Here is a 25,290-nt window from a genome sequence, read left to right as displayed (position 1 = left end):
TTTAACAATTCAATATTTCCTCATGTTTTTATTTACTCATAGTTCTAATTCGGACCGGACAATCCGTGCAAGCATTGCGTCAAAAATCGCGTCATGAGTCGCGTCTCGCATGCGTTTCCGGGCTCGCAACTGGCAGGAGACCAACAGCACAACTCCTGTTGCCCATTACCTCCTTAGTTTCCTGTATAAATGTCGCTTAGATTGTAAATCGCACAAATCGCTATGCACGATTATATAACAGGATACAAGAACAAGAAGAGGAAATCTGCTCCATACTTCACCAAAGTGCATTCACAGCCACATGAAACGTTTTTTAATCAACCCGGGAAGATAAAGAAAGCATAAAACCTGACAGAACAATGGGAGAGTAAACATTCTGTATATTTGTGTCTATTTTGTTTCATTATCATATTTGTTTCTTTATTATACATAGTGACTTTGGATCTCATTTCTACGCCGGAGAAGTTTAAGGTGGGGCCATGCTCAGGGGCCCAGACAGCTTAATGGTGCAGGGATTGGAGATTTCCAGAAGTGGTACCTTTTAAATACGTATCTAATAAACACTTTGTTATGCAACTGCAGATTGCACAATCATTCGAGATAAGTTTAAAGATTTGAACTACCATGCACTCTCAAACTTTATGTACATTACTAATCTGTTATATACACTGTATATTGTGTTCTTTATTCAATCTGTATTGTCTTGTACAGTCTGTATTGTCTTGTTTAGTCTTGTCCATTAGTTAAATATATAGTGTTGTTATTTATGTCTGTACTTTTAAGAGTCACCAACAGCTGGAACCGAATTCCTTGTGTGTCAACACTTGGCCAATAAACTTGATTCTCATTCAGATTTTTAGGGCGCTGATGTTTCAGTCACATTCTAGAAAAAAAAGACCACCACAGCTTGTTGGAAAAGTGCCACTGTGGTTTGGGATATATTTTCGTATGTGATGTAATCAAATGTGGACTTTTGTACAGATTTAAGATGACATCAGAGACTTAAATAATTGCTGCTGAGTCAGTGGTGAACTACAACATAGTGTGGGACAGAGAGACACGTTTGTTGGGCTACGCAGATTATATAAATGTGGTGAGAGGGAAACATCTGGGATGGAAGAATGATCCAGGAGAGGTAGGAAAAATACATAAAAATAGAAAAAAAGATTGTGCCATATGCTACTGGTGGTGAGACAAACAGTTTTACTGCCCCGTGGTGATTTTTCTTCTCGCTAGTGGAAATCCCATAAGCACAGAATCTGCTCTGTTCGGTGGAAGATGGATGACCCCCCTCCAATTCACTGTTTATGGAGAGTACAATGAGTCACAATGACGCACAAGTCCATCCCAGAGCCGTATATCGGAATAGCCAGTGTTGGGATGGATTTAAGATGAGCCGTATGTAAGAGAATATATGTGGAATAGCAGTCTTTTTTTATTGATATAAAGACCATGACAGACCAGGTCTGGTTAATGTTTGACCAGCAGAGTCAGTCAGCTCGGGTACCAACTCCATTAAGCCCTTATCACACTAAAACACAAATGTTTAAGGCCATATCACTTAGCAGACACAGCTGGTGTGGCCGGTCGCTTGTTTAACCAGAGCAAACCAGGTTATTCCTGTTCTATTTAAAGGGAAAGATACACAATGCCCATAACTGCAGTTCATTCCAGTGACTTCTTAACACCTAAGGGATTAAGAAAATCAAAGAATGATATATAGGAAGTGTTTGTTTTGGTGTTACTGAGGCTTGTCTTTAAAATGGTGCTAAGTGGATTGTGCAGTAACAAATCAAACAGAAGTACAAGGAAAACAAAAACGTGAAAAACGCGAAAAACAAATGCGTACATTTAAACCACGTTGTGCACAGTAGCAACGGTAAGAATCAACATTACTGATGTAATGCATCGATTTAAAAAAAGTGTGCATCAGATACAAGTTAGCATTTGCATTGTCTTAAACGTATTTGCATCAGCAAAAAACTATTAATAGATGTGCTATACTTTTATTATTTAGTAAGTGATCAATCATGACTTTTCCCCAGTCAAATCCAGGAGCATTAGTAAGGTTAGGCACCAGTGTCAGGTTAAAAGACATTGCATGCTGTTAGCTTTCTAATTTATCCAGAGGTGTTCGCATGCGATTCTTTCACTCCTGCCTAAACACACCATGTCTTCATTGAGCTGGTTTTGGGAAAACAAGGGCTTTGGGGTGGAAATACTTTAGTGGTTAAGGCATTGGGCTTTGGATCTGAAGGTTGCGAGTTCAAATCGCATCTATACCACTTTTGTCCCTAAGCAAGGCCCTTAACCTCATAGCTGCTCAGTCGAAAGAATATTATACAATGCAATTCATGTAAATGGTCATTTGGTCTCACGCAGTTGAGGATGGGTTTCCTTTTAGAGTCCGGTTCTTCACATGGCTTCTTTCTCCTAGCATTTCCGGGGTTTTTTTCTCGCCGTTGTCGCCACTGGCGTCTATCTCATTAAATTTATATTCACAATGAATTCTCTGCAGTGATGGTCTGGTGTCCACATCCTTCTGGAGATGTAATGTATTTTATGGCTAAACTCCATTGTATATTAGGAATGCAAGTTCTACATTCTTAAAAACAATTCTCCTTCAAGGGAAAATTTGGATAGTTATGGTTTTTTTCATTTGGGATTTGGAAGTTGATTTAATTAGACTAGATTGAGATTTTTATAATTTGATTTATACAATAAGTTGAAAGGGTATTTAAAAAAAAAGTAAACCAGTGTCTGCATAAACACTCCCCGCCCTGAGTGAACAGTTTATCATTTCTATCAGCGTTAGACATCTGGATCTGGAACGTTTTAGTGTCTCAATTAGAGAAACAGTGACAAATTATTCTAGACACAAATGACTCTTTTTGTGTGTTTGGCTCAGACATTTGCCTGTAGGATAAGAGGCTTTGGAGCCTTGAATGATTTCAAATTCGTGACCTAGTGTACACTTACGAATCGATCCATCTAATATCTAATGTCATGATTTTATTTTATGTTCACTCATATTAATTTTCATGCTACATGCGTGCACTTCCGAAATGTAGCATGAAAATTAATATGAGTGAACATAAAATAAAATCAAGACATTAGATGCTAGGGTTAAACGTTAGTGCACATGCTCATGTTCATGCACGCATTAAAATACGTGGAACGGCAAAGGCCAATGTATCAATGTTTTGTGTGTGCTGGGATCATGCAGCTAGCATGAAATGAAGGAATGCACATTTCAATACGTCCTCACAAGTTGCTCAGCGAACACATGCATGTGTTTTTTTGAACTTTTCAAGATCTGCCGGCTACTCGGAATGAGCCCCAGTGTAAATATGTTGATGATTATGTACAGAAAATGCCAAACAGAAGTGTTAATTAATAGCATTGCTAGCAAAAAGAATAATAGAACAACTTTGGATGAGGCAGGAAGCCAGAAAAAAGTTGAAGGAGTGAGGTTATGTAGCTGAGCAAAGTCTCACCGACCTAAGGGCAGTGTGCAGGATGGGAACAATGCCATATCTCTTTTTTCTCTTGATCTCTCTCACTTTTTTCTCTCTGATGTCTCCTTATTTTGAATCCGATTTACTTTGCCACCTCTTTGCTTTGTTTCCCTTTTGCATTTCTACTGATATGCTTAGCTACATTCTCATCTGTTGCTTACTTCACTCGTTTTCTTTCCTCTCGCCCTTTTGAAATGGATGAGGTTTCGGAATTTACTCTGGCTCAAACCCACAGCTGCCAGATGTTTAAAACATCTTGGTGAACAGATTTCTGATGAAAAACAGAAACTGCAAATGAGGGATCTTTAGTATAATCTTTAGTAGTATCTAAAACTTGATTTTGGGTAGTTTCAATGACATATTGGTTTAGTTTTATAGTGAAAATCAGGTTCCAAAATGCTGATAGTAGAATCATTGGGATTAAGCACCCTCAAGAGAGTGATGCAGCAGCGCTTTAGTGATTCCATCTGTCCAGTTCTCATTCTGCGTACCTTCCAAAGCATCAGCAATTTATACAAATATCAGTAACACCATCACTCATCATCTCGTAGATCAATAACTACGAGGGTATTGCATTAGCAATACCCTTCTGTAATGTCTGTGTGACACTTAGGAGCTAAATTCTCACTCGAATTAATGGAATAACAAATTAGCACCAGAATCATCAATCACATCACATATGAGGCGGTGTGAAAAAGTCTCAAGACTAGTTTACACACTATCACCTATATTCCCCTTGCACAGCAATACAGCGCTCCCAGCGTTCCTGCCACTTCTGGCACGTGTCCTGGAAGTGCTGGATCTCCGCAATGGTGCCAAAGTGATATGTTGTTTACAGCGATAAACTCACATGTGAGTGCGCACATGGTCAGAATAGAACCAGTTGCACAGCTCCCATATTGAGGTCGGTGCCTCCTGTGACTGTGTGTGCCATCTGTTGGCGTGTTATGTATGTACGTATAATTGTAATAAGTCATACTGTTTGTGCCTCCCCAGGATGTGAAAGTTAATACTGCTACATATGTTTATGCCATGTTCGCTTTTTTTTCCATTCTCTCCTTTTATGCTTTTTATGTCATAGAGTGGGCATAATAAGCATGTCACTGCTAGTCAGTCTGTGTATAATTACTGTATATGACATGGAATTTGCTTTGAAATTCATTGCAAGCATTCTTATGTATCCACCACAAGATGGCACTATAATGCTTTTATTTAAACACAGACTATAATACACTGAAAGTATTGGGACACTTGACTTTTTCCAGCCATGTGTGGTTCTTTCCCAAACTGTTTGTTTGGGCAATTTGGAGGCACACAGTTTTATAAGTGGTCGCATTAAAATTTGTTTAATTTTGTCTCGACTTAGGAGGACCCATGCTAGGAAACCCAAACCTGTTCCAGAATGACAGAAATCTGACCCTCAATCCTATTGAACACCTTTGGGATAAATGTAAATGCTGACTGCACCCCAGGCCTCCTCACCTTCTCACCTCCTTCAGTACCTGCTTTTACTAACACCCTTGTGGCTGAATTAATCTCACAAATATCCAAACTACACTCTAAAATCTAGTGGAACATCCTCTCAGAAGAGTGGAGGTTACTATAAGATAAAATTGCTCTTTTCATTCCTCCTTTGAGACTGTATGTGTTTTTTCTTGCTTTCTATGCGTGTTCTGTGTGTGTGTGTGTGTGTGTGTGTGTGTGTGTGTGTGTGTGTGTGTGTGTGTATTTTTCACCATAATGGACCATAGGTCAACCCACAGACCTATAAAAAAGACCCACTGCGGAATCCTACACAGAGACCACAAAGCATTCGCTTGCAAGAGAACTTTACAGTTTATTATGATGAAAAAAACATATATTATAATATTCATACATATTTAAACTATATTGGCTTTTGTAAACAACTTGAATCAATCAACATGTATAAACACTGACTACATTGAAAAATGAATCAAATTACAGGATGCGTGCCAACGTTCCTCGTCCTTTTTCTCTTTCTTTTCCACTATATATATTATTTATATTCTCTCAGCTGGAAGAGAAGTGGGGCGACAATCACAGAACCAGGCAAACTCTAAACTAAACCAGGCTTTTGAGGTCCACGCCTGCCATAAACATAAGCGTTAATGGGTTTGTCTCATAAATATATATATCATCCAGGTGATTCACTGAGCATCGTTATCAGCAAACATTGCAACATCAATCACAAATTACTTTCAGGTCTTTATTACAATAAATACGTCACATTTATTCATGTTGAGATCTGAGGTGATGCTGGAGCCAAATAACATAAAAAAATAAAAGACTACCTGCAATAAGAGTTAAGATGATGTTGAGGAATTGCAGGACATGATTGTTGTTTTTTTTCTATTTTTCCCCCTTATTCATGTGCATAAATTACTAAGAATCCATAGAAAAATAAATCTTTATTTCATATTGTTGACTGCTGAAAATACAAAATGAGCTGATAGTCCCTTATGTATGTCATGATTGCCATGGTGGTCCAAGAACTTTTGTGTATATATATATATATATATATATATATATATATATATATATATATATATATATATATATATATATATATACAGACCAAAAGTTTGGACATACCTTCTCATTGAAAGAGTTTTCTTTATTTTCATGACTATGAAAATTGTAGATTCACACTGAAGGCATCAAAACTATGAATTAACACGTGGAATTATATATGGAATTATATACATAACAAAAAAGTGTGAAACAACTGAAAAATGTCATATTCTAGGTTCTTCAAAGTAGCCACCTTTTGCTTTGATTACTGCTTTGCACACTCTTGGCATTCTCTTGATGAGCTTCAAGAGGTAGTCACCTGAAATGGTCTTCCAACAGTCTTGAAGGAGTTCCCCGAGAGATGCTTGGCACTTGTTGGCCCTTTTGCCTTCACTCTGCGGTCCAGCTCACCCCTAAACCATCTCGATTGGGTTCAGGTCCGGTGACTGTGGAGGCCAGGTCATCTGGCGCAGCACCCCATCACTCTCCTTCTTTGTCAAATAGCCCTTGATGCCTTCAGTGTGACTCTACAATTTTCATAGTCATGAAAATAAAGAAAACTCTTTGAATGGGAAGGTGTGTCCAAACTTTTGGTCTGTACTGTATATATATATATATATATATCCCATTGTTCCAAGTTTGGACTTTTCAAACCTTTTGCACATGTGCCCTTGAAAAGTGAAACATTGTAATGGTCTGCTTGCGTGAAAATAAGGAGTGTGGATCAGAAACAACTCTTGAATATCAAAATATACTGCAATTAAGAATTCATAATAATTTCTGAAAATGATCTACCCTGTATAAAGAACTGAATGAATCTCTTGATACATATTTGTGTAGGTTTTAAGGCATTTTTCCCCTTAATAATCTGTGGAAATTAAACAGACTTTCGGCAACGTAACAACGTACAACAGGCGGAATAGCTTTACAACACAACTTTACAATCATAATTCTTTGCATATTGAATAAAATACTATAATCATTAGGTTCTAAAGTATAATATTTCATTGAGGCAGCGCATGCAGAAAGTGGTGGCAGTGAAAGCAGCAGAACGTAAGCAGCGATAAGGCAGAGAGAGGTTTGGGAATAAGAAAGGACATGGTCACAGGTCACATGACAGGAAGGAAAACAGCGGTATACATCCAGCTGGAGTTAATGACCACATTCAGGTCATGTCGGGGGTTAGGGGTTTTCACGGTTTTGCCACGTGGGAAAAAAATAAAATATGTTAATAGTATAGTTGCATAAGTATTCCCCCCCCCCCCTCCCTTGTTGTTGTGAAAGCCTTGAGATTAGTTCTCATACAACGATTGCCCTCAAAGCCCCCTAAGTGGTTCAATAAAAATGTGTTCACTCTATTGTTAGTGGCCAGGACTCAACTGAACAAAGGTTGTTATGGTCTCAGGATGGTATAAGTGCATTTCTTTTGCTCTCCAGTCATCCAGTCGTCGGCATCTATCAGCTCAAATATATGAAAAAAAGAGCAGATTTTCTTTTCTTTTCTCTTACTCTGTTACACTGCCCTGTGATGCAGCATTAGCAGCAGTTCCAAAACATATCTACACTTTCACATGGCTCAGTGGAAGCACGCTTTTGACTCACAATTCCCTGTTGGTAGCTGCTGTGTGATGTTAGCTAGTGGCTTGGAAACCATTAGAAGTTACATCGTTGCAAGTGTCAAATAGGAATACACCTGCAATTATTAGATATGCCCAGACAAGCAACATCAAGACCAAGAAGCGATTAAAATATGTCTGGGTGAAAGTTCTGGAGATGTATAAATAAATATCTCAAGCTGTATGTGGCGCAATTGTGACTCTACCTAGTAAAGTCTATCTGCCAAGGCTTAGCGTAGCAAGGCTTTTTGGAAGAGTGGCAAGCCATGTGAAATGCTATTTGGAGTTGGTTTAAAGGAATATTAGAGTAGGTGAAAAAAATTGCATTCTGGTCCTATGAAACCAAATATAACATTGGCCTTGGTAAAAAGTTTCATCATTCCACAACACTGCTTATCTCCCAGAAAAGCACAGTAAAGCATGGTGGCGGTGGTAGCATTGTGGGGAATTTCACTTTCTAACACTATACCACATAGAAATGGTTAAGGCGGGGGAGTAAATACATATGCTAAGCAACTGTATTTGTCATAAAATATACAATATAATTCTAATTCTCAGTATAAAGTTGAAATATTTTTTGGATTGATGTAAATATATATATATATATATATATATATATATATATATATATATATATATATATATATATATATATATATATGTGATGAAGGATGTGATCCGGTTGTGTGTACAGCACAGTAGCTGTGAGATACACAAAACACAAATAAGCCTCAGCGTGATTACGGATGAGAAAGAACGATGACAGAAACTTAGGTGTAAGAGTGAATCTCATCCTGTGCCTGGCTCCCATCGATTTCTCTATAAGCTTCTTCTGACTTTCTGCCATTACAACTCTTCCCTGCCATTATCATGCATCATTATCATTTATATTACCTTATTACCTACATTCACTACATACCTTTTACCCCCTGTGGCTAATCCTCTGATCGTTCCCTAACCTTCTTTTCCCCTTTCCACCACCTCACTGCTGCTCTCTTTCAAGCATGTCAAACAGAGCCTGCATCAGCCGGTCATCTCTGTGCCGATAAGCTTGTGCTCTGTAGAAGTTGTCAGTGTAGTCGTTGTACAAGTTGTTCTCAGGAACTGTGTCCTGTTTGAGCCAGTCCATGGCTTCAAGCAACTTCTGCTTAGAGATCCTGTCTCGGGTTTCTGCGCGGCCGAGAGAAGCCATAGAGTGAGGATAGATTGCAGGGGTCTGCCTGTTAAAAGCTGATTGGAGAAGTTGGAGCAGCGCTAAACTGGGAGAAGTGGAAGACTGCGACAAAGCAGGCTTTTCTTCTGGGCCAGAAGCAGAATCAGGAGTAGAGAAAGTGACTTTAGCTGGAGCCCGGGGCTTCTCAGGTTTGATGGGAGAAGTGGTAGCCTCCTATAATGAATATTCAATGCAATATTTAATTTTGACAAGTAACAAATTAGCATGTTTAAAAGGGGCACATTAAAACCTTGCAGAAATTTGAAGGGGCAACTTGTAATTTTGCAGTTGCAAAGCAAATTCCTTGTGCACGGACTGAATTTGAGCTCTATTCTCTAACTTAATCTCTATTAAACTATCAATCTTCACTTTTTAAGGAAAAGAGATGGAAGCAATATAATTTCTGGGCCAGAAAATATATATACAAATCCATAACCAGGAGAATAATTATATCTATTGCATAGAAACTATGCAAAGCATATATTTTTAAAGGTCCAGAAGCAAATATAAAATTACAAACCACAACTTTAAACAGTTAATACACAGAACAAATCCAGTGTCAAACAATTACAAACAGTAGAAATGTACTGTTCATTGTACGTACCTCCATCATGCCCTCCACGTGTTCCACTCCCCTGCGGTCGTTCTGTACCGCGTTGTACGATGTGTACACTCTCGGCTTTTTCATGTGCTCCGGCTTCTCTGAGGTCCCGTGCAGGATCAGCTTCCAGCTTAGGATCTGCCCTTCATTTTCCATCCTCCCTGACTGGAGAGAAAACAAAATAGGAAAAAAAATCAATCGAATTTAAATATCCTTTGAGCAGATGAGCATCAGTGGAGCCTATTTCTGGGCTAGAAAACGAGTAAAACAAAAGAGTAATCGCAAAATCATTTGCACAGCAATAGTGTGGATCACTGTGAACACGTCTTTTAACCATTATCATATGACTAGAGACAACTAACAGAATTACATACTGCTGGAGTTGCCAAATTGAGGGAAACCCCCATTCCTACATAATATAACTTCTTGATTCATATTTTCTTGAATCCTGCACACAAAATAATGTAAAAAAATGTCTCTCTTGGTATTCATGTAAATTACATAAACTGATGTTGAAGCTATTGTGCAACAAAATTATACTAACCATTAAATCCAAGTAAATATATAAATATACATCTGTTATAAATTAATTTGCATGAATGTCAGCTTATGACCAAAACAAAATGTTTATATTTATGTTTGCACATGATGCAGTTTATACAAATTTCCCCATATTTCTAATTAATTCCAATACATTTTCCAACTCCAAACCCTAACCCCAAACCCAGATGAAGTTCCCAAAGAAAGCTTCCGGAAAGTTTTCGGGAATTTACCAGATATTTGGTGGCCCTTTGCAGCCCCACATACTGCACCTTTAAACGTTATTGTTTTTTTATTTTATTTAAAACAATGCTTGGTGATTATTAAAGGTCCAAAAAGACTTAAAAATCAGTTTGATTTAAGGACTAAATTCATAATTCACATTAAATAAAGAAAAACCTCCGGCTTGTTATTTACCGTGTCGGTGATCTTCAGGGTCCATGTGCCGGTAGGATTTTCTCCCCAGGTGTGCACAGACATGAAGGCCCAGTTCCTGAAGCCATTAGACGAAGTGTCCCTTTCCCTTTCAGCCAAGAGCACTGTAGTAGTTCCTGAGTCAAGTGGATAAACACAGTGTGTTAAACTTGCATTAATATGTAGTGCATCTGGACCAGAACCATGTACATGCATGAATATCTCACCTGAAGGAGAAGTGAGCGTTATATGGAGGTCTCCTCTCCTGGTGTACTCAATGCTTGCCTCTACCTGCACATGCTCTAATGAGCCAATCGCATTTGTCTGGCCAGTACAAGCTTTAGTGGGTATCTCAATGCTGATCTCTCCTGCTGCCTTCAGAGGCCTAGAACATCAACCAGAAAATGTGTGATACATAATGTATGTACCATGACACTACACATACCAAATTAAATATATATTACAGACACTCCTTAGATAATCTCAATCAGCTGTCCTTGTACCTCGGCTGGAAGGTGTCATCCCTCACGATGCATTGCTTCTTCTCAGGCACGTGCTTCCACACTTTGGGATCGGCCAGGTCTACCAGAGCTTTAGCGTTGAGCAAGCCGAAACCGAATCGGCTGTTCACCATGAGACCCGCGCCGTTCCTCTTCCAGCCAGGGTTATTTGCCAGAGGATCGAACTCAGACGTCCAGACCACCAAGTGCTGCAGGTCTCGCCATGTTAGATCAGGACTGGAGACATTCAGACACATAGACTTCAGTCTAAACTATGAGCAATTATACAGTATTTTTGTTAGATCATTTACAGTTTATTTAACCTCATGGCCATATTAAATAGCAGAATTAGGGAACTAGCAGAACTAGGGGTATAAAGGGTATATATATTTTTTAAAAGAGCATACTAATGGTTTGGAGGTGAATTTGCTGGAACAGTTTCGGATCTCGTAGTGTTAGTGAAAGGAAAATTGAAATCCTATACGATTGTGTGCCTCAAATTTTGTGGTAAAAGTCGGGTCCCAATACTTTTGTCTATATAGTGTATTTGAATAAACGACAGACTGCCAAATACCATGACATAAAAGGTGTTCTTTCGATTATTGTCCTACACCACCATGTTCCATCTTGTTTTATTTCTGACTTGTTAGAGCAGAAGTTTCGAAATTAGGTTACTGGAAAAACACAATGCGAGTGCCAGTACAAGTCGTGTTTAGTCGAAATTGTAAGCGGTGGTATGATAATATTTGTACGTACTTCTGTTCTAATGCCAGAGCGAATATCCCAGCTGCCAGTGGAGCAGACGCAGATGTTCCAGTGTGTGTCTCTGTGCATTCATTGTGAAGGTCAGCACTGGTCTGCAGTAGAATGAAGGAGAAAATGGGATTAAGGCATGCAAATATATGTTATTACATTTAGTAATTATTCACAGGACAAAGAACCAGATTGTTAATATAGTATTTTCAGCTACAATGCTTGATAAGATGTAAGTTAGTTATATTTTTGGATGTCAGGCTATAATTAAAACGTAAACAAGAGCAAGTAGTGGCGTCTCAGGTTTGGTTCAGAAATCGAAGGAACTGTTTGTTAAATGTGCCTGATTTTGTGATCAAAATACTACATTTCCATGTATATTCCTAGTCTCTATCACTAAATACATCCCAATCGTTGTAATCAGACCCACTATGAGTTCTAAATATATGTGGTTTAGTGACTCACAATCCTCTGGTCAGTGTAGTCTCCACTGCTGTAGGCGGTAGCGAGGGTGGATGAGCATTTCTCAGCGTACCAGGGCGACAGGCCCTGCTGTGACGCACTGCTGATAGAGATGGTAAAGATGCTGTCCGTATACCCATCACAATCACAGTTATCACCCTGACGTCCACCGTTACCCGACGCCCAAACAAAGATGGAGCCCTTTCCACCACGACCCTGAGGACACCAAGCCAATGAAGATTTTCTTAAACCTAAAACCTCATTCACAGTTTGTTGGTGTATTAATAATATATACAGGTGAATGATTTTAGTGTAATATACAGTATATATACAACATAGTGGCTATACATTTAAATATGATTTCTAACCTTCTGGATGCCATACTCGAACGCTTTTTGTGCCAGGCGGCCCGGCCCTTCTACAGTTTTGCCGTCATCATTTGGCCCCCAACTGGCGCTGTAGATGTCAACGTGGTTGGGGTTAAAGCCTATTGAGCTTGCCTCAATGGCATCGGTCACGATTCCATCCAACATTCGGATACCTGAGGGTCAAAAAGCGGAAGGGAATGGAAACATTATAGAACACATCCATCCATGTTTCCTGCCACTGATCCTACACAGAGTCAGGAGGCTATCTAAGTGAATTCGGGGCTTGGGGGAACTTTATAACCTAGTACATCGAAAGGCCCAATCACACACCTATTAACACACTATGGTCTAGACACTACAAAGTACCAAGAGGAAACCCTTTACTGAGAGAGTATGTCCATGTAAACAGGGGGTGTAAAACAAACTTGCTTGTGGTGGGACCACTGAAAAAGATTGAGAAATTTTTAATGGTGTTCTTATGAATAATGTATTCTTCTATTCTTCTTGTACAAAAGTCTGGTGTGAAAAAATACACTTGCACAGTTTGCAAAGGAACTCAGCAGGTAGGTTGTTCCAAACATCTATAAACTAACCAACTAGTTCTTCTGTGGATGTAGGCTGCTTCAAATCTATCTGTCTCTTCATGTAATCCCAGACAGACTCAATGATTTTGAGATCCATGCTCTGTGGGGGCCAAACTATCACTTCCAGAACTGCTTGTTCTTCTTTACACTGAAAAAAGATCTTAATGATATTGACTGTATGTTTGAGGATAATTGTCGTTGTCCTGCTGCAGAATAAATTTAGGGCCAATCAAACACCTCCCTGATGGTACTGCCTGGATTTCTCAGCCTTGAGGACACCATTAATTCTGAGCAAATCTCAAACTACATTTGGTGAAATGCCACTCCAAACTTGCAAGAACCCTCCACCATGTCTTCACTGTTGCCTGCAGACATTCATTGTTGTACCACTCTCCAGCCTTTGGGCAAATAACTTGCCTTCTGCTACTAGTAAATATTTAAAATTTTGAAAAGGCAAAGAATTTTACACTTTGGATTGTTTCCTTGTGTTCAACTGAACCGAACTGAAAAATATAAATGTAACTCATATAATTCTGGAAAATCACTAATTGATCTTAGACTTAGAAAGCTGACACTTAGTGACTGATAGAGCTGATATAGTAAGAAATGATCATTTATCTATTATATTGTAATCCAAAGGCACTCATTTCTTTAGAGAGCTCTGTATAATACAATATACACATTTTCAGGCACAAATAACAAAAAAGTCTGATTTCTTACCTCCGACTTTCGAGTTGTACGCAACTCCGACACCGCATTTGTTGTTGTCTGCTTGCATTGCGATTTCCCCTGCACATCTTGTTCCATGTCTGAAGCACAAACATCAAGAGGGATATCAAAATGTAGATCTGATACTTTATTTATGAATACATAATTTGCATATTTCAATGGGCTATAAATGTAAACGCATTGGATGGAATTCTCAAAACCGATTAGTCAGAAGTTATCGATTGATTTTCTAGAACAGCAGCTCTAACGGTATTTTCAACAAAAAATGATTTACTTCTAGAAAATCATTTGAAAACTTCTGACCAATCAAATTTGAGAATTCCAGAACTCCTTTTTTTTTTATGTGTTCAGGTTCCAATTTTTATACTTACAGCTCATTTACATAGATTTCTATGACTGGTGCTATGCATTAATCTAAAGTTATTTATTCAGATTAATACAATAAATTATACTGTATATTCTTTAATTATGTTAATTTTGATCAATTTCAGCACTCCCAGATATGTGTGTGTGTGTGTGTGTGTGTGTGTGTGTGTGTGTGTGTGTGTGTGTGTGTGTGTGTGTGTATGAGTCACTCAGATGCAATGTGTGGGATGCTGGACGCTGCTTTGGTGTGGGAGAATAATGATTGTTTTCCTTTTTTCTACCACCTATGTTAGCTTCTAATTGCCAAACAGCTCAACATTTGCCATTTCTACTTTCACAGAATGATTTTGGAAGCTCAAATGTTTCTCCAGAATCACAGAAATGAGACACTGATATTTTGACTATAATAAATGTTTAACATGATGATGCAGTTTTGTAATAAAACCAGTGGAGAATATCTACTGCTCATAATGCACAATAATATTTCATATACAATGGGAGCCACATTGCAAGAGTTTAATGCAGTTCTATTATTTTCATTAGTATCTATATCTATCTATCTATCTATCTATCTATCTATCTATCTATCTATCTATCTATCTATCTATCTATCTATCTATCTATCTATCTATCTATCTATCTATCTATCTATCTATCACCAGAAGTAGGTGTGTTCAAAACCAGATTTTCTTTCTCTTTTTAAAAAATTTAAAACCAATCTCTATAAACTTCTATAAACCTAGAAACACTGGAAATCCCCCAGATGTAGAAATCTCAGTACTGTCAAGCACTGTCAGCATGGTGAACGAATCACATATTTGACAGTTCCTCAGGCTGCGTCCATGTTATAAAAATAAAAAAATAATTTAAAAGCATTCGTTCACACCAAAATAGTGTTTTGGTCAAAATGGAAGGGAGAAAATGCTCTCCAAATTGGAAAATTTGGACCACCATTGAGATGTAATCACATGACCCATTCGAGTCAAAACAAACAAAATGGCTGATGATGTTGTTGTGACTGGTATTTATTTATTTTTTCTTCTTTTTTCATATTTTTTATTTACGATACTATTTTCCCAGCCCTGATGCTGTCGAATCTGCATCCGGCAACAGCGATCAGTGTGTGGTTGTCCTAGTTTTTGATTAGCAGGTGCTAATCCAGGTCTAAGATGAAAGTTATGACGCTAAGACACTCACTTGTTCTCATTGGTGGAGTCGTATCTGGGGAAAGGATCAGGATTGTTGTCATTGAAATCGTAACTGGCCTCGGGATCCTGAAAGAGACAGATTTTTTTTTGCATTTAAGAAACTGCTATGTGGCAAAGCAAGAAAATTGGGTTCCATATATGGCAACTGCAAAGAGAAAACACAGGTAAGTATGACTGCAGCTTCATAAAATTCAGTCCACTACTGCAGATGCTGTTCTTGCTGTATCTGTGCTGTTTAACTTCTCTTTTAAGATTATTACTTGTCACTTGAGAATTCTATAATAGACAATAGCATGTTCTTCATGTTACATTATATTGTGATTTTTTATCATATTTTTATATGATATGATTATAAGATCATTTAAAATTTTGTGTCATGTCTTACAAATGACCATTTCCAGACAACGCTGACTCCGATTTCCTAACAATCACTGCAGCCTAAAAACAAGGACCAGCTGTCTCACAGTTACTTATTACACACACACACCACACCAGGATAAAAAGCACTTCCAAATCGACATTCAGGTTAAAGTATATGCTCATTTGTCCTTGTGCCTTTGTCTTTACCAAGCTTTGAGACTATGTTGGCTATAGTGTTTTGATTTAACCTGGATCTTCATCTTTGAAAAGAGGGGAAATCTGCAGGAGCCAAATCCGTAAGTAGGTTGGGTGTGGAAGAAACTTAGCTCGATGACAGAGTGCGCATGTGGTAAAAATAGCAGTTGTGGTAATGCACTTGGTCAGATTACCACCATTTGCAAAACTTCCGTTGTACACAGGATGATGTATTATGGCACACTATGTTATGAAGATCGGTGCTCCCTGTGACTGTGCGAGTGGCATTGTGCTGCCTTCTGTTGATGTGTTACAAAACTAGTCTTTAAGATTATTTATACTACCTCGTCTTATTAACATGACTATTTATAGCCATCTAACATAGCATCATTTGGTGGTTTCATAGTCTCATCCTTCATCTGAGTGTTTTTTTGTTTTATCACATTGGTGCTAAATTCTGCGTTTCGGGGCCACTGATCTCACAATTTTGCGTCCGCTAATTTTTGTCTGCGAGAGAAAATTAAGCGAATACATTTTACAACGTAAAACTGGCTTCACTTTTCTGGGTTTTCTGGATACAGATAAGATGCTGTTTACTCCAGGATGAGGTTTGGTCTATGACTGGGAAAGCAGCCTGTATTGATTATAGAACATAATGCTTGAGTACTCCTATCAGTGCACAGCGCAGTCACTAAAGGCTTTCTGATTGAGTAAAGATAATTACAGACACTATAGCTCCATCTGTGAGGAAATAGAGACTCACTCTCCATTTCTGCCTCCTTCAGTCTGTGTGTTTGTGTGTGTGTATTTGTGCGGCCTCTGACTGCAACCCATCTATTCACTAAGACACAAAAGGCTCTCACTCGAATGAAAAGAGTCTCTGCACTTTGTAAACAGAAAACATATCAGAACACAGCTCATGCAGGGACGTGAGATTCACGCGCTGACGCATAAGTCTGTATTTCTCACTCTATAGAAGCCTATAATATATCACGGCCATGTTCAAGCCTTTCTGTCCGCTAATATTCATTAGACGCCTCTGCGTGCGCCAGAGACGGTCACTACAGATAATCGTTCGCCTGTCTGAGGTGTGTGTGTGGGGGGGCGTTGTCACCATAGAAACAGCTGAACGTTATTGTGGTGTTGGAGTGGCCTGTTGCCATGGTGATGCACTTACGTAATTGGGGTAGATGTCGGTGTGGTTCCATTCTAGGCCGTCATCCAGCACGGTGATGACCACGCCTTTACCCGTGATACCTTTCTTCCACACAGGGATCACATGGAGGTCCAGCTTCGGCAACGATGACGACGTCCGCGTGTCTTGCTACAGGGCAGCGGAGATGGAGGAAATTGGTTAGAAAGGATAAACTGTAGTGTTATTTTAGGGTAAAGCATGTGTATGTGGCTTTCTCCATGGCTGTAGTATCTGGAGTAAAATTCCCAGTAGACCACTATAAGCTAATATCTTCTGTAAGCCAAACTTTGGTTTGTGGCTATTGTATTGACATAAAAAATATGTAAGTCCATGCCATGTGGTGAACCTGGATCATGTTTATGTGATTACAGAATTCTATTTATAATTCCTGAGGTAAAATTTTATGCTACACAGAAACAAAAGCTGTGTAGCATGATCGATCGATTTAAAGAAAGGATTTTCTTATTAAGACAATTTGCTTTGTTTCAAAAAGTGATCTCTTGCATCCATGACCAGAGATGTGAAGTGGCTAAGGGTGTGTTATGCTAGCTATGGCAAAGAGTACAAGTCCAAGGTACAAGTAATATACTCTTAAGAAATATAAATACTAGATCTAATAACTAAACAAATATTAGTTAGCTGAGCACACACTAAACAATTCATTTAAAGGTTGCTAATATAATGAAGTGTGGAAAATTATTGTCACCAGAGGTGGGAAGTATAAAATACTTTATTACTGTGCTTCTGGTATCAGTACTTTACTTCATTACTTATTTTTCAAACAACCTTTTACTTTTACTCATTCAATTTTTTACACAAATATGTACATTCTACCCCTTACATTTTTGGCACATTAACCTGTTTCTCGTCATTGCGTGGCTTTTTCAATCTACCACTGGTGTATTATTGGGCTCTCACACACCACAGTTGTAGGCTAGTTTATGAAACTAACAACAAGCAAGACAGAAGGCAACAAGATGTTTGGGGTTAACGTGGATGAGACAGAGGGAGTCGGTGCCGTAAACATGCCTGAGAACAGAGACATTCCTGATCACCTGATCATCATTATCTTTTCTCTGCTCGTGTTCTATATGGTGGATGTTCAGCCTGGATACATTCATTAGGCAACAAAATCTGAAATTCTTTAATTAATATATTAATATGATGTGAGGTTTAGTTTCCAGCGAGACACTAAAACAGGTAGTAATACTGGCTCATTTTTTTAAGTACATGTCAGAGCCCGAACTTCTTTACCTTAACTTGTGTAAAAAAATTTTGTCAGTACTTCAATTTTTACTAGAGTCTTTTAATACAGAGCATCTGCACAATCACACTTTAAATCTGGACTACTGTCAATATCTCTGTCATATCCATACCCATCCCTTTCTTATTACACTTTCTTAAACACATTATCTCTTCATCATGGCTTCTGTTAGTAAGTTAAAATTTTGTCCTCAGTGTTGATGTGTTAGAAGCAGGAAAACTGGACAAGCGTAAGTATTTGAGCAAGTTTAACAAGAGCCAAATTGTGATGGCTAGACGACTGGGTCAGAGCATCTCCAAAACTGTAGCTCTTGTGTGATGTTCCTGGTCTGTAGTGATCATTATCTATGAAAAATGGTCCAAGGAAGGAACAGTGGTAAACCGGCGACAGGGTCATAACCGATGACCAAGGCTTATTGATGCCAATATTGGGCAGGTGGTTATAATGTTATTCCTGAACCGTGGAATAAAGTTACACCTGGTCGCTGTAAATGATCATTTCACAAATAAAAATGAAAAATAAAAACATACATTATACATGAAAAATCGAGGTAAAGGTGTAAAAGCAGATGTAAAGCATCTAAAAACCATGCGTTATGTTGACGTGACTTTTTTTATATGGGTTGCATGTAGAGCACTTTGGCCTGAACATGCTTCTATAGTAATCCCATTGTTTAGCCACTCCAAAGCCAAAAAAGGGAAAGATAGGATCTTCCCCATGTTGACCTTTTCCTTGACTATTGTCAGCTCTTGCTGTGCCACAAAGACGTTCCACCTTTAGGCAGATTATTAACTGCTAGAAATAGGAAGCTCTAAAGTGCAATCACAGCAACAATACAGGACAAAAAGGAAGTCCTTCGCTTGATAAAAAACGTGTAATTCGTGTAAAAAGCTTGGCATGGAAAGCTCATTAGTGTCAGCTTTAATTGGTTAATGAACCGGAAAGGGAGGTGATGTGAAGCTCCGCCGAGCATCGCTGATGACTCAGAGCTGAGAGAAGGCTTGAACAAGAAGAGCTTTGAAACAGAGTACGCTATAGTGTTACACAAGCACAACCCTCAGCAATGACTCATAACGCATATCGCTTAGCTGTGGGAGGGGGGAAGGGAGAAAATGTGACGTCTATGGCCACTTGTATCAGGATTTTCTTTTTTTCATGGGATGACCATAGCCCTAAAAAGTTTACACACACACACACACACACACACACACACACACACACACACACAAACACACAAACACACTTGTTCTCAAAAGAATAGAACAAATTTTAGACCTGAACAGCAAAACCTCTCAGCTTCCACCTGAACATTTTTTCACTGATGGTTTGATTTGGGAAAAAAATATGTTTGCACCCAAATACATGTTGAGACTCGTTGAGACTCGGCACACCCACTCAATAACAGCATGCTGTATTCTGGAGAGAAACGCCTTGTGAGTCATCTCTGATTGAATTATCAAGTGCCACGAGGTAGTGCCTTCACAACACCACATGACAATCGATCGTTTTCCTCTGCCCTCCCTTCCTTCTCAGCACATCCTGTCTCTTCTCTAGACCTTGTACGTCATCCTCGTTCTCTCCCTCTCCCCTTCTTTCTCTATGCACCACTGCGCTACATCTGCAGGTCATCACTGCGAACATTCCACGCAAACCAGGCCACGTTTGCAAATTGGTTCCGTAAAAAGAACTGCTTAGCTTTGATCATAATAGTGGGGCAATCACAAAGAGCTTCACTAAAAAAAACCCAAAAGAAAATCATTCGCTGGTTCACCACTGTTCCTTCCCTGGACCACTTTTCATAGATACTGGCCACTGCAGCCCAGGAACATCTCACTGCAGTTTTCGAGATGCTCTGACACCTTCACAAAACAAAGATGTAGTTGTTTAATATGAGAAGATGCATGGACATATGGCCAGTCAAGGGGGAATTTATTTCATTGTTTAATCAGGACTCCGGGAACTGATTCTGTCCTGTGCCTTTTATGGGTGACTCAGATTTTCCAATATCCTGTTTTACAGTCATAAAGTATAATAAAACAGGAGAAACCCAAAACCACAATACAGTAAACTACATAATTATGACAATCACTATGTGGAGGAAAGTGCAGGACATGCCATATGCAAGTAATACTATCAATGACGGGGTATTGTTGCCCAATTCCTGTAAAGTCATGTCTTGAATTGCTTTCCTTACTAGCATCATTTTTTTCTCTTGATTTGAAGTTCATTGAAACATATTTTTTAATATTTTTAAATGACTGAAAAAAAAAAACAATTTAAACAAAGCTACTATTACAAACCACTGAAACTGGAGACACCTTTTAAAAATGCTAAATCAATGTCTTCTGGCAGAAAACTAACACCATGTCTTGAAGTGTTTTCCTTACTAGCATCTGAATTTGATCTCTCGATATGTTAATGAAACATAAAAGTAAAAATGTAGCTTTCCACACTACCAGAAAACAGTCCCCAGTTACTGTAACAAACCAATAAAACTGTAAACTCCTTCTAAAATGTCTTCTGACTGAAAACACAACCATATCAACAACAACATCCTAATTCATTTATGTTTAGCATGTTTAGCTGGGACTAATATCACAGTCAAGATGACACACCTTCTGACCAATCAGATTTAGGAAAAACAGTATTGTGATATAGTTCAAATGTATTATATAATTAATTAAGTATTCAATTTGATAAAAAAGCAGGTCAGTGCTTAATACCTGAGTGGATGTTACTGTATATCTATTAGAAATAGGACATCTCTGACTCTGGCTTACAATGCAAAAACAAATTGAGTTGGTTTGGTTTTGCAAGGATTTTTCTTTTCTGTATCTGTCTCTATCTGTTTATCTGTCAACATTTATTTCATAATATCCTACAACCTAATGAATAAAGCATCAGCCTTCAGAGTTACGAGGTTGTGGGGTCACTTATGTGGTAGTTGTGGCCCAATGAGTATCATCAGGTTGCTGATTATAAGCTTGTCAATTCAAATTGCCATTCTGTCCCACTTCTACAGAATCATTGGGTTTGGTTGCTGATGTGAATCTCTTTACTAGATCTATATTTATCTCTCGGTTTTTACTGCCGGTTTTGTCCGTTGTTCTTGAGCTTAATTGCCCTGCTTCGTTTGGATTGAGTGATTGATCGAACAGTTTCTTTTTCAGTTTGTTTGCTGGGTTCGAATAAAAAGCTCCTGCTTACATCCTTCAGCATCCGCTTTATAACGGAAGCACTAATGCTGTGCTACTATAGCTAAGAAGCAACATCCCAGAGGAAAACACTGGTCCACTAATGAAGTCCAGAGAAAAGAAGAACTTTGCTCTGTTGTACAACTCTGACAAACAAACTGAGCAGTTTTAAAAGATGAATTCTTTTTTTTTACTGACTCCTGAATTTTGTTCTCAGTTATCACTGAGGTAAACCTTTCCTTTATTTACCTTAAACCTTATTTTTTATTTCCTTTATTTATATTTATTATTGCATTTGGCAATATACACTCGATGACCTTATTTTGAGCGAATTACAACTGAGCAGTTAAGAGTTAAGGGCCTTGCTCAAGGGCCCAAGAGTGGCAGCTTAGTGGTGCTGGGTTTTGTACTTATGACCTTCCGATTCCAAAGTCCAATGTCTTTAAAATTGAGGTACACTGTCCCTCATTGATATGACCATGATCTATTTGGAAGCCTGACAGCGTGGGGTGCCACCAACAACCTGACCCTCAACGTCAAGACTAAAGAGCTTATTGTGGACATTCAGACATCTAACAGCAGAAGAAACTCATTAGTCTACATCAATGGAATTGATGTAGAGAGGGTCTCCAGCTTTATGTTCTTGGAAGTTCACATCTTTGAGGATCTGTCCTGGCACCAGAACATTTCAGCTCTGGTTCAGAAGGCATAACAGCTCCTGTACTTCTTGAGACAGCTGTCTGTCCCCTGGGATTCTAACGAGATTTTACTGCTGTATATATATATATATATATATATATATATATATATATATATATATATATATATATATATATATGGATGGATGGATGGATGTTAAATGTACTTATGTATGAGGTTAAATTGAGTTACATACTGTAGAGTGATTGTCAACTCAAACAAAGGAAACTCACCAGGTACCACTGCTGGTTCCACATTGGGTCGTCAAAGAGTTTGTCCACAGAGCAGTCTTTACATTCTGCCCCTAGAGGAGCACGTTTCTTCGCTTCATTTCATACTGCTGCTCTGCCCAAGACACCTTAAGAGAAAAACAAAGCAATAATACATTCAATATTTGTGTACATATACATATATTCTCAAATGCATACATGTGGATGGATGGATTGATGGAGAGATGAATAAATGGATGATTTTCTGCTTGGTTTGTTTGTTGCATGGATAAATGGGTGTATTGATGGAGGAATGTATTAATTGTTTGTTGGTTTGTTGAATAAATGGATGGATGAATGCATGGTTGGTTGGTTGTTTAGAGGATTTTTGGTGCACATTTTAATATTTTAAACGTCAATAACTTTTGGCAATGCAACAGTGTATAATGTAAATATTCTTTACAAATAAATGTTTAGAAGTGAGGAATGTTTGATTTCTTACCCTGTCATCTTCTGACAGCCTTTTGGTAATGTGCTCTGCACTTCTTTTGTTCCTGCTAGGATGATAGTGATTTTTGAATAAATAATGGTTCTCTAGGGCCCCAATCTGCAAAAAGAAGAGAAAAATAAAGTGAGTGGGAGCGAATAAAGTACTTAATGATGATTCATTCTTACTCATGAAGTGTCCTGAGGATTTGGAATTTGGTTAACCATTTTTCACTTCCTTTTTTGAGAAAAAATTAATTTACTCCTGGCATAAAAACCCATGTAAGTTTTTTTTTGTCAATTGAAATTAAATCGTATAGATTTATTGAATAACGTACACCAGAAACCCCTCAAAAAGATTTAGTTTTGAGTTATAAAGCCTCCACTCTGAGAATAAAAGGATACTAGCTGAATGGAGAGGGCCTCATGGGTTCACCTTCTGTGTCTTTACATATATTTTACATAGAAAGCTGCATGTGTACATTCATCTTAAGTACTTTACTGTTAAAGTTAGATATCATACCTTAAGTGTTTTTGAAAACAATAGTATATCCAGGTTTCCAGATGAAATATAAATATTAATGGAATGCAATATAAGGGCACCACCCCAGAGACCAGGAAAGGTATTTTAAGTTGCTGAGAGCTCCTGGGATGTCACACAAGGCAACCTGTGGGATCTTTTAAACCAGATACTTGCCATTGTAATGGTCTTAAAGTCAGATATGCACATAGATCACAACAGGTTATTGCAATACTGAAATGCAGTTACTCTCTACCTTAAAATGGTTCCAATTTACCTACAGTATGAGTTCACATAACCATAACTTACCTATATTAAATGACAGTCATCCAACATATAGCTACAAAATCCTATTACTCTATAAAGCATTAATCAAACAAAACTCAATGCATTACACAAACAAACTCCCCATGCTTTAAACAAACAAAACCCATGCATTAAGCAAACAATATTCTATGCATTACATAAACAAAATTCTATGTATAACCAAACAAAACCCCATACAGTAAATAAACAAAACCCCATGCATTAAACAAGCAATATTCCATGCATTAAACAAACAAAACTCAATGTATTAAACAAACAAATGTATATGCAATAAACAAATAAAAGCATGTATAAACCAAACAAAAGGCCATACATTAAGTAAACAAAACCCTGTGTATTAATAATAAAAAAACATATGCATTAAACAAATAAAACCCATGCATTAAACAAACAAAACTACACTCATTAAAAAAACTAAAGTAAAAGCATTTAACAAACAATATCCCATGGATTTAATAAACATACAAAACCACACAAAACCTCATGCATTAAACAAACACAATTTCATGCATTAACTAAAAAAACCCTCATGCATTAAACAAATAAAACCTATGCATCCAAAACAAACAATATTAAATGCATGTAACATACAAAATTACATGCATCCAACAAACAATATTTTATGCATTAAACAAACATACCCCAACCATTAAACAAACAATATTCCATGTATAGTATAAGCAATGCTAGATTTTATGCATTATCCAAACAAAACCCCATGTGTAATCCATGCAAAATTCCATGCATTAAAGAAACAAAATCCCGTGCATTACTTAAACAACCACAATCCAAACTCTATGCATCAACCTTTAAAAAAACACACGCATAATCCAAGTAAAACCCCAATGCATGAATCAAACTCGGATGAATATACGATGCTGTAATATGAAACACGCACGGTTTCCAATCCACCTACCTGTCGCACTAACTCGTAGCCGAGCTCGTCGGCGATGGTCCGGGCAGCGTCTATTCCCCCGGGTACCTCCACGGCCCATTCGTTCAGGTACTGTCGCTGAGAGCGCGCGCCCACCACGCACAGCAGAAGCGCCAGAGTCGCGCGCAGCATCATCACCGCCACTGCCGGAGCCCGACATCTCACTTCCATTTCAGTCTGAAGAGCACGGATGAAGAAATGCAGGCGACCCGATTTAGGATTCAACCGAGAGAGCAAATAAATAGATCAATAAATAAATATATAAACATGCAAATAAATAAAAAGGTCAATAAATAGGTTAGAATGCTGTGTCTAAATTTCTTTCTGAATCCTGCTATTTTTTTTATTCTAATGGAGGATGCTGCTGCCGTGTAGAAGAAGTAACTGAAAGCAGGCGTGGAAAAGCCACCAGTGAACGACTCGGGAAAGGGGAAGGGATGCTTACACGTCAATTTGCGAAAACGCTCTGACGTCAATTTCTACCTGGGGTAGGATGCTCAAGT

General features: G+C 38.2%; 1 protein-coding gene across 1 annotated transcript; it reads right to left on the bottom strand.

Moving 5' to 3' along the window:
• Window positions 1-7,281: 7,281 nt before the first annotated feature.
• pcsk1 (proprotein convertase subtilisin/kexin type 1) lies at window positions 7,282-25,290 on the bottom strand. Its single transcript, XM_046868598.1, is given in 16 exon segments — window positions 7,282-9,053; window positions 9,484-9,645; window positions 10,438-10,571; window positions 10,662-10,819; window positions 10,938-11,171; window positions 11,691-11,791; window positions 12,153-12,365; window positions 12,518-12,690; window positions 13,822-13,910; window positions 15,394-15,470; window positions 17,137-17,283; window positions 22,545-22,633; window positions 22,636-22,669; window positions 23,023-23,127; window positions 24,770-24,964; window positions 25,233-25,290. Coding segments are annotated over 15 exon segments (2,310 nt in total). The 5' UTR covers window positions 24,959-24,964; window positions 25,233-25,290; the 3' UTR covers window positions 7,282-8,648.

The sequence above is a fragment of the Silurus meridionalis genome, chromosome 15 (genome assembly GCF_014805685.1).
Source record: "Silurus meridionalis isolate SWU-2019-XX chromosome 15, ASM1480568v1, whole genome shotgun sequence".
NCBI lineage: Eukaryota > Metazoa > Chordata > Actinopteri > Siluriformes > Siluridae > Silurus > Silurus meridionalis.
Note: the sequence above shows the minus strand (reverse complement) of the source record. Positions and strands in the feature narration are given on the sequence as shown.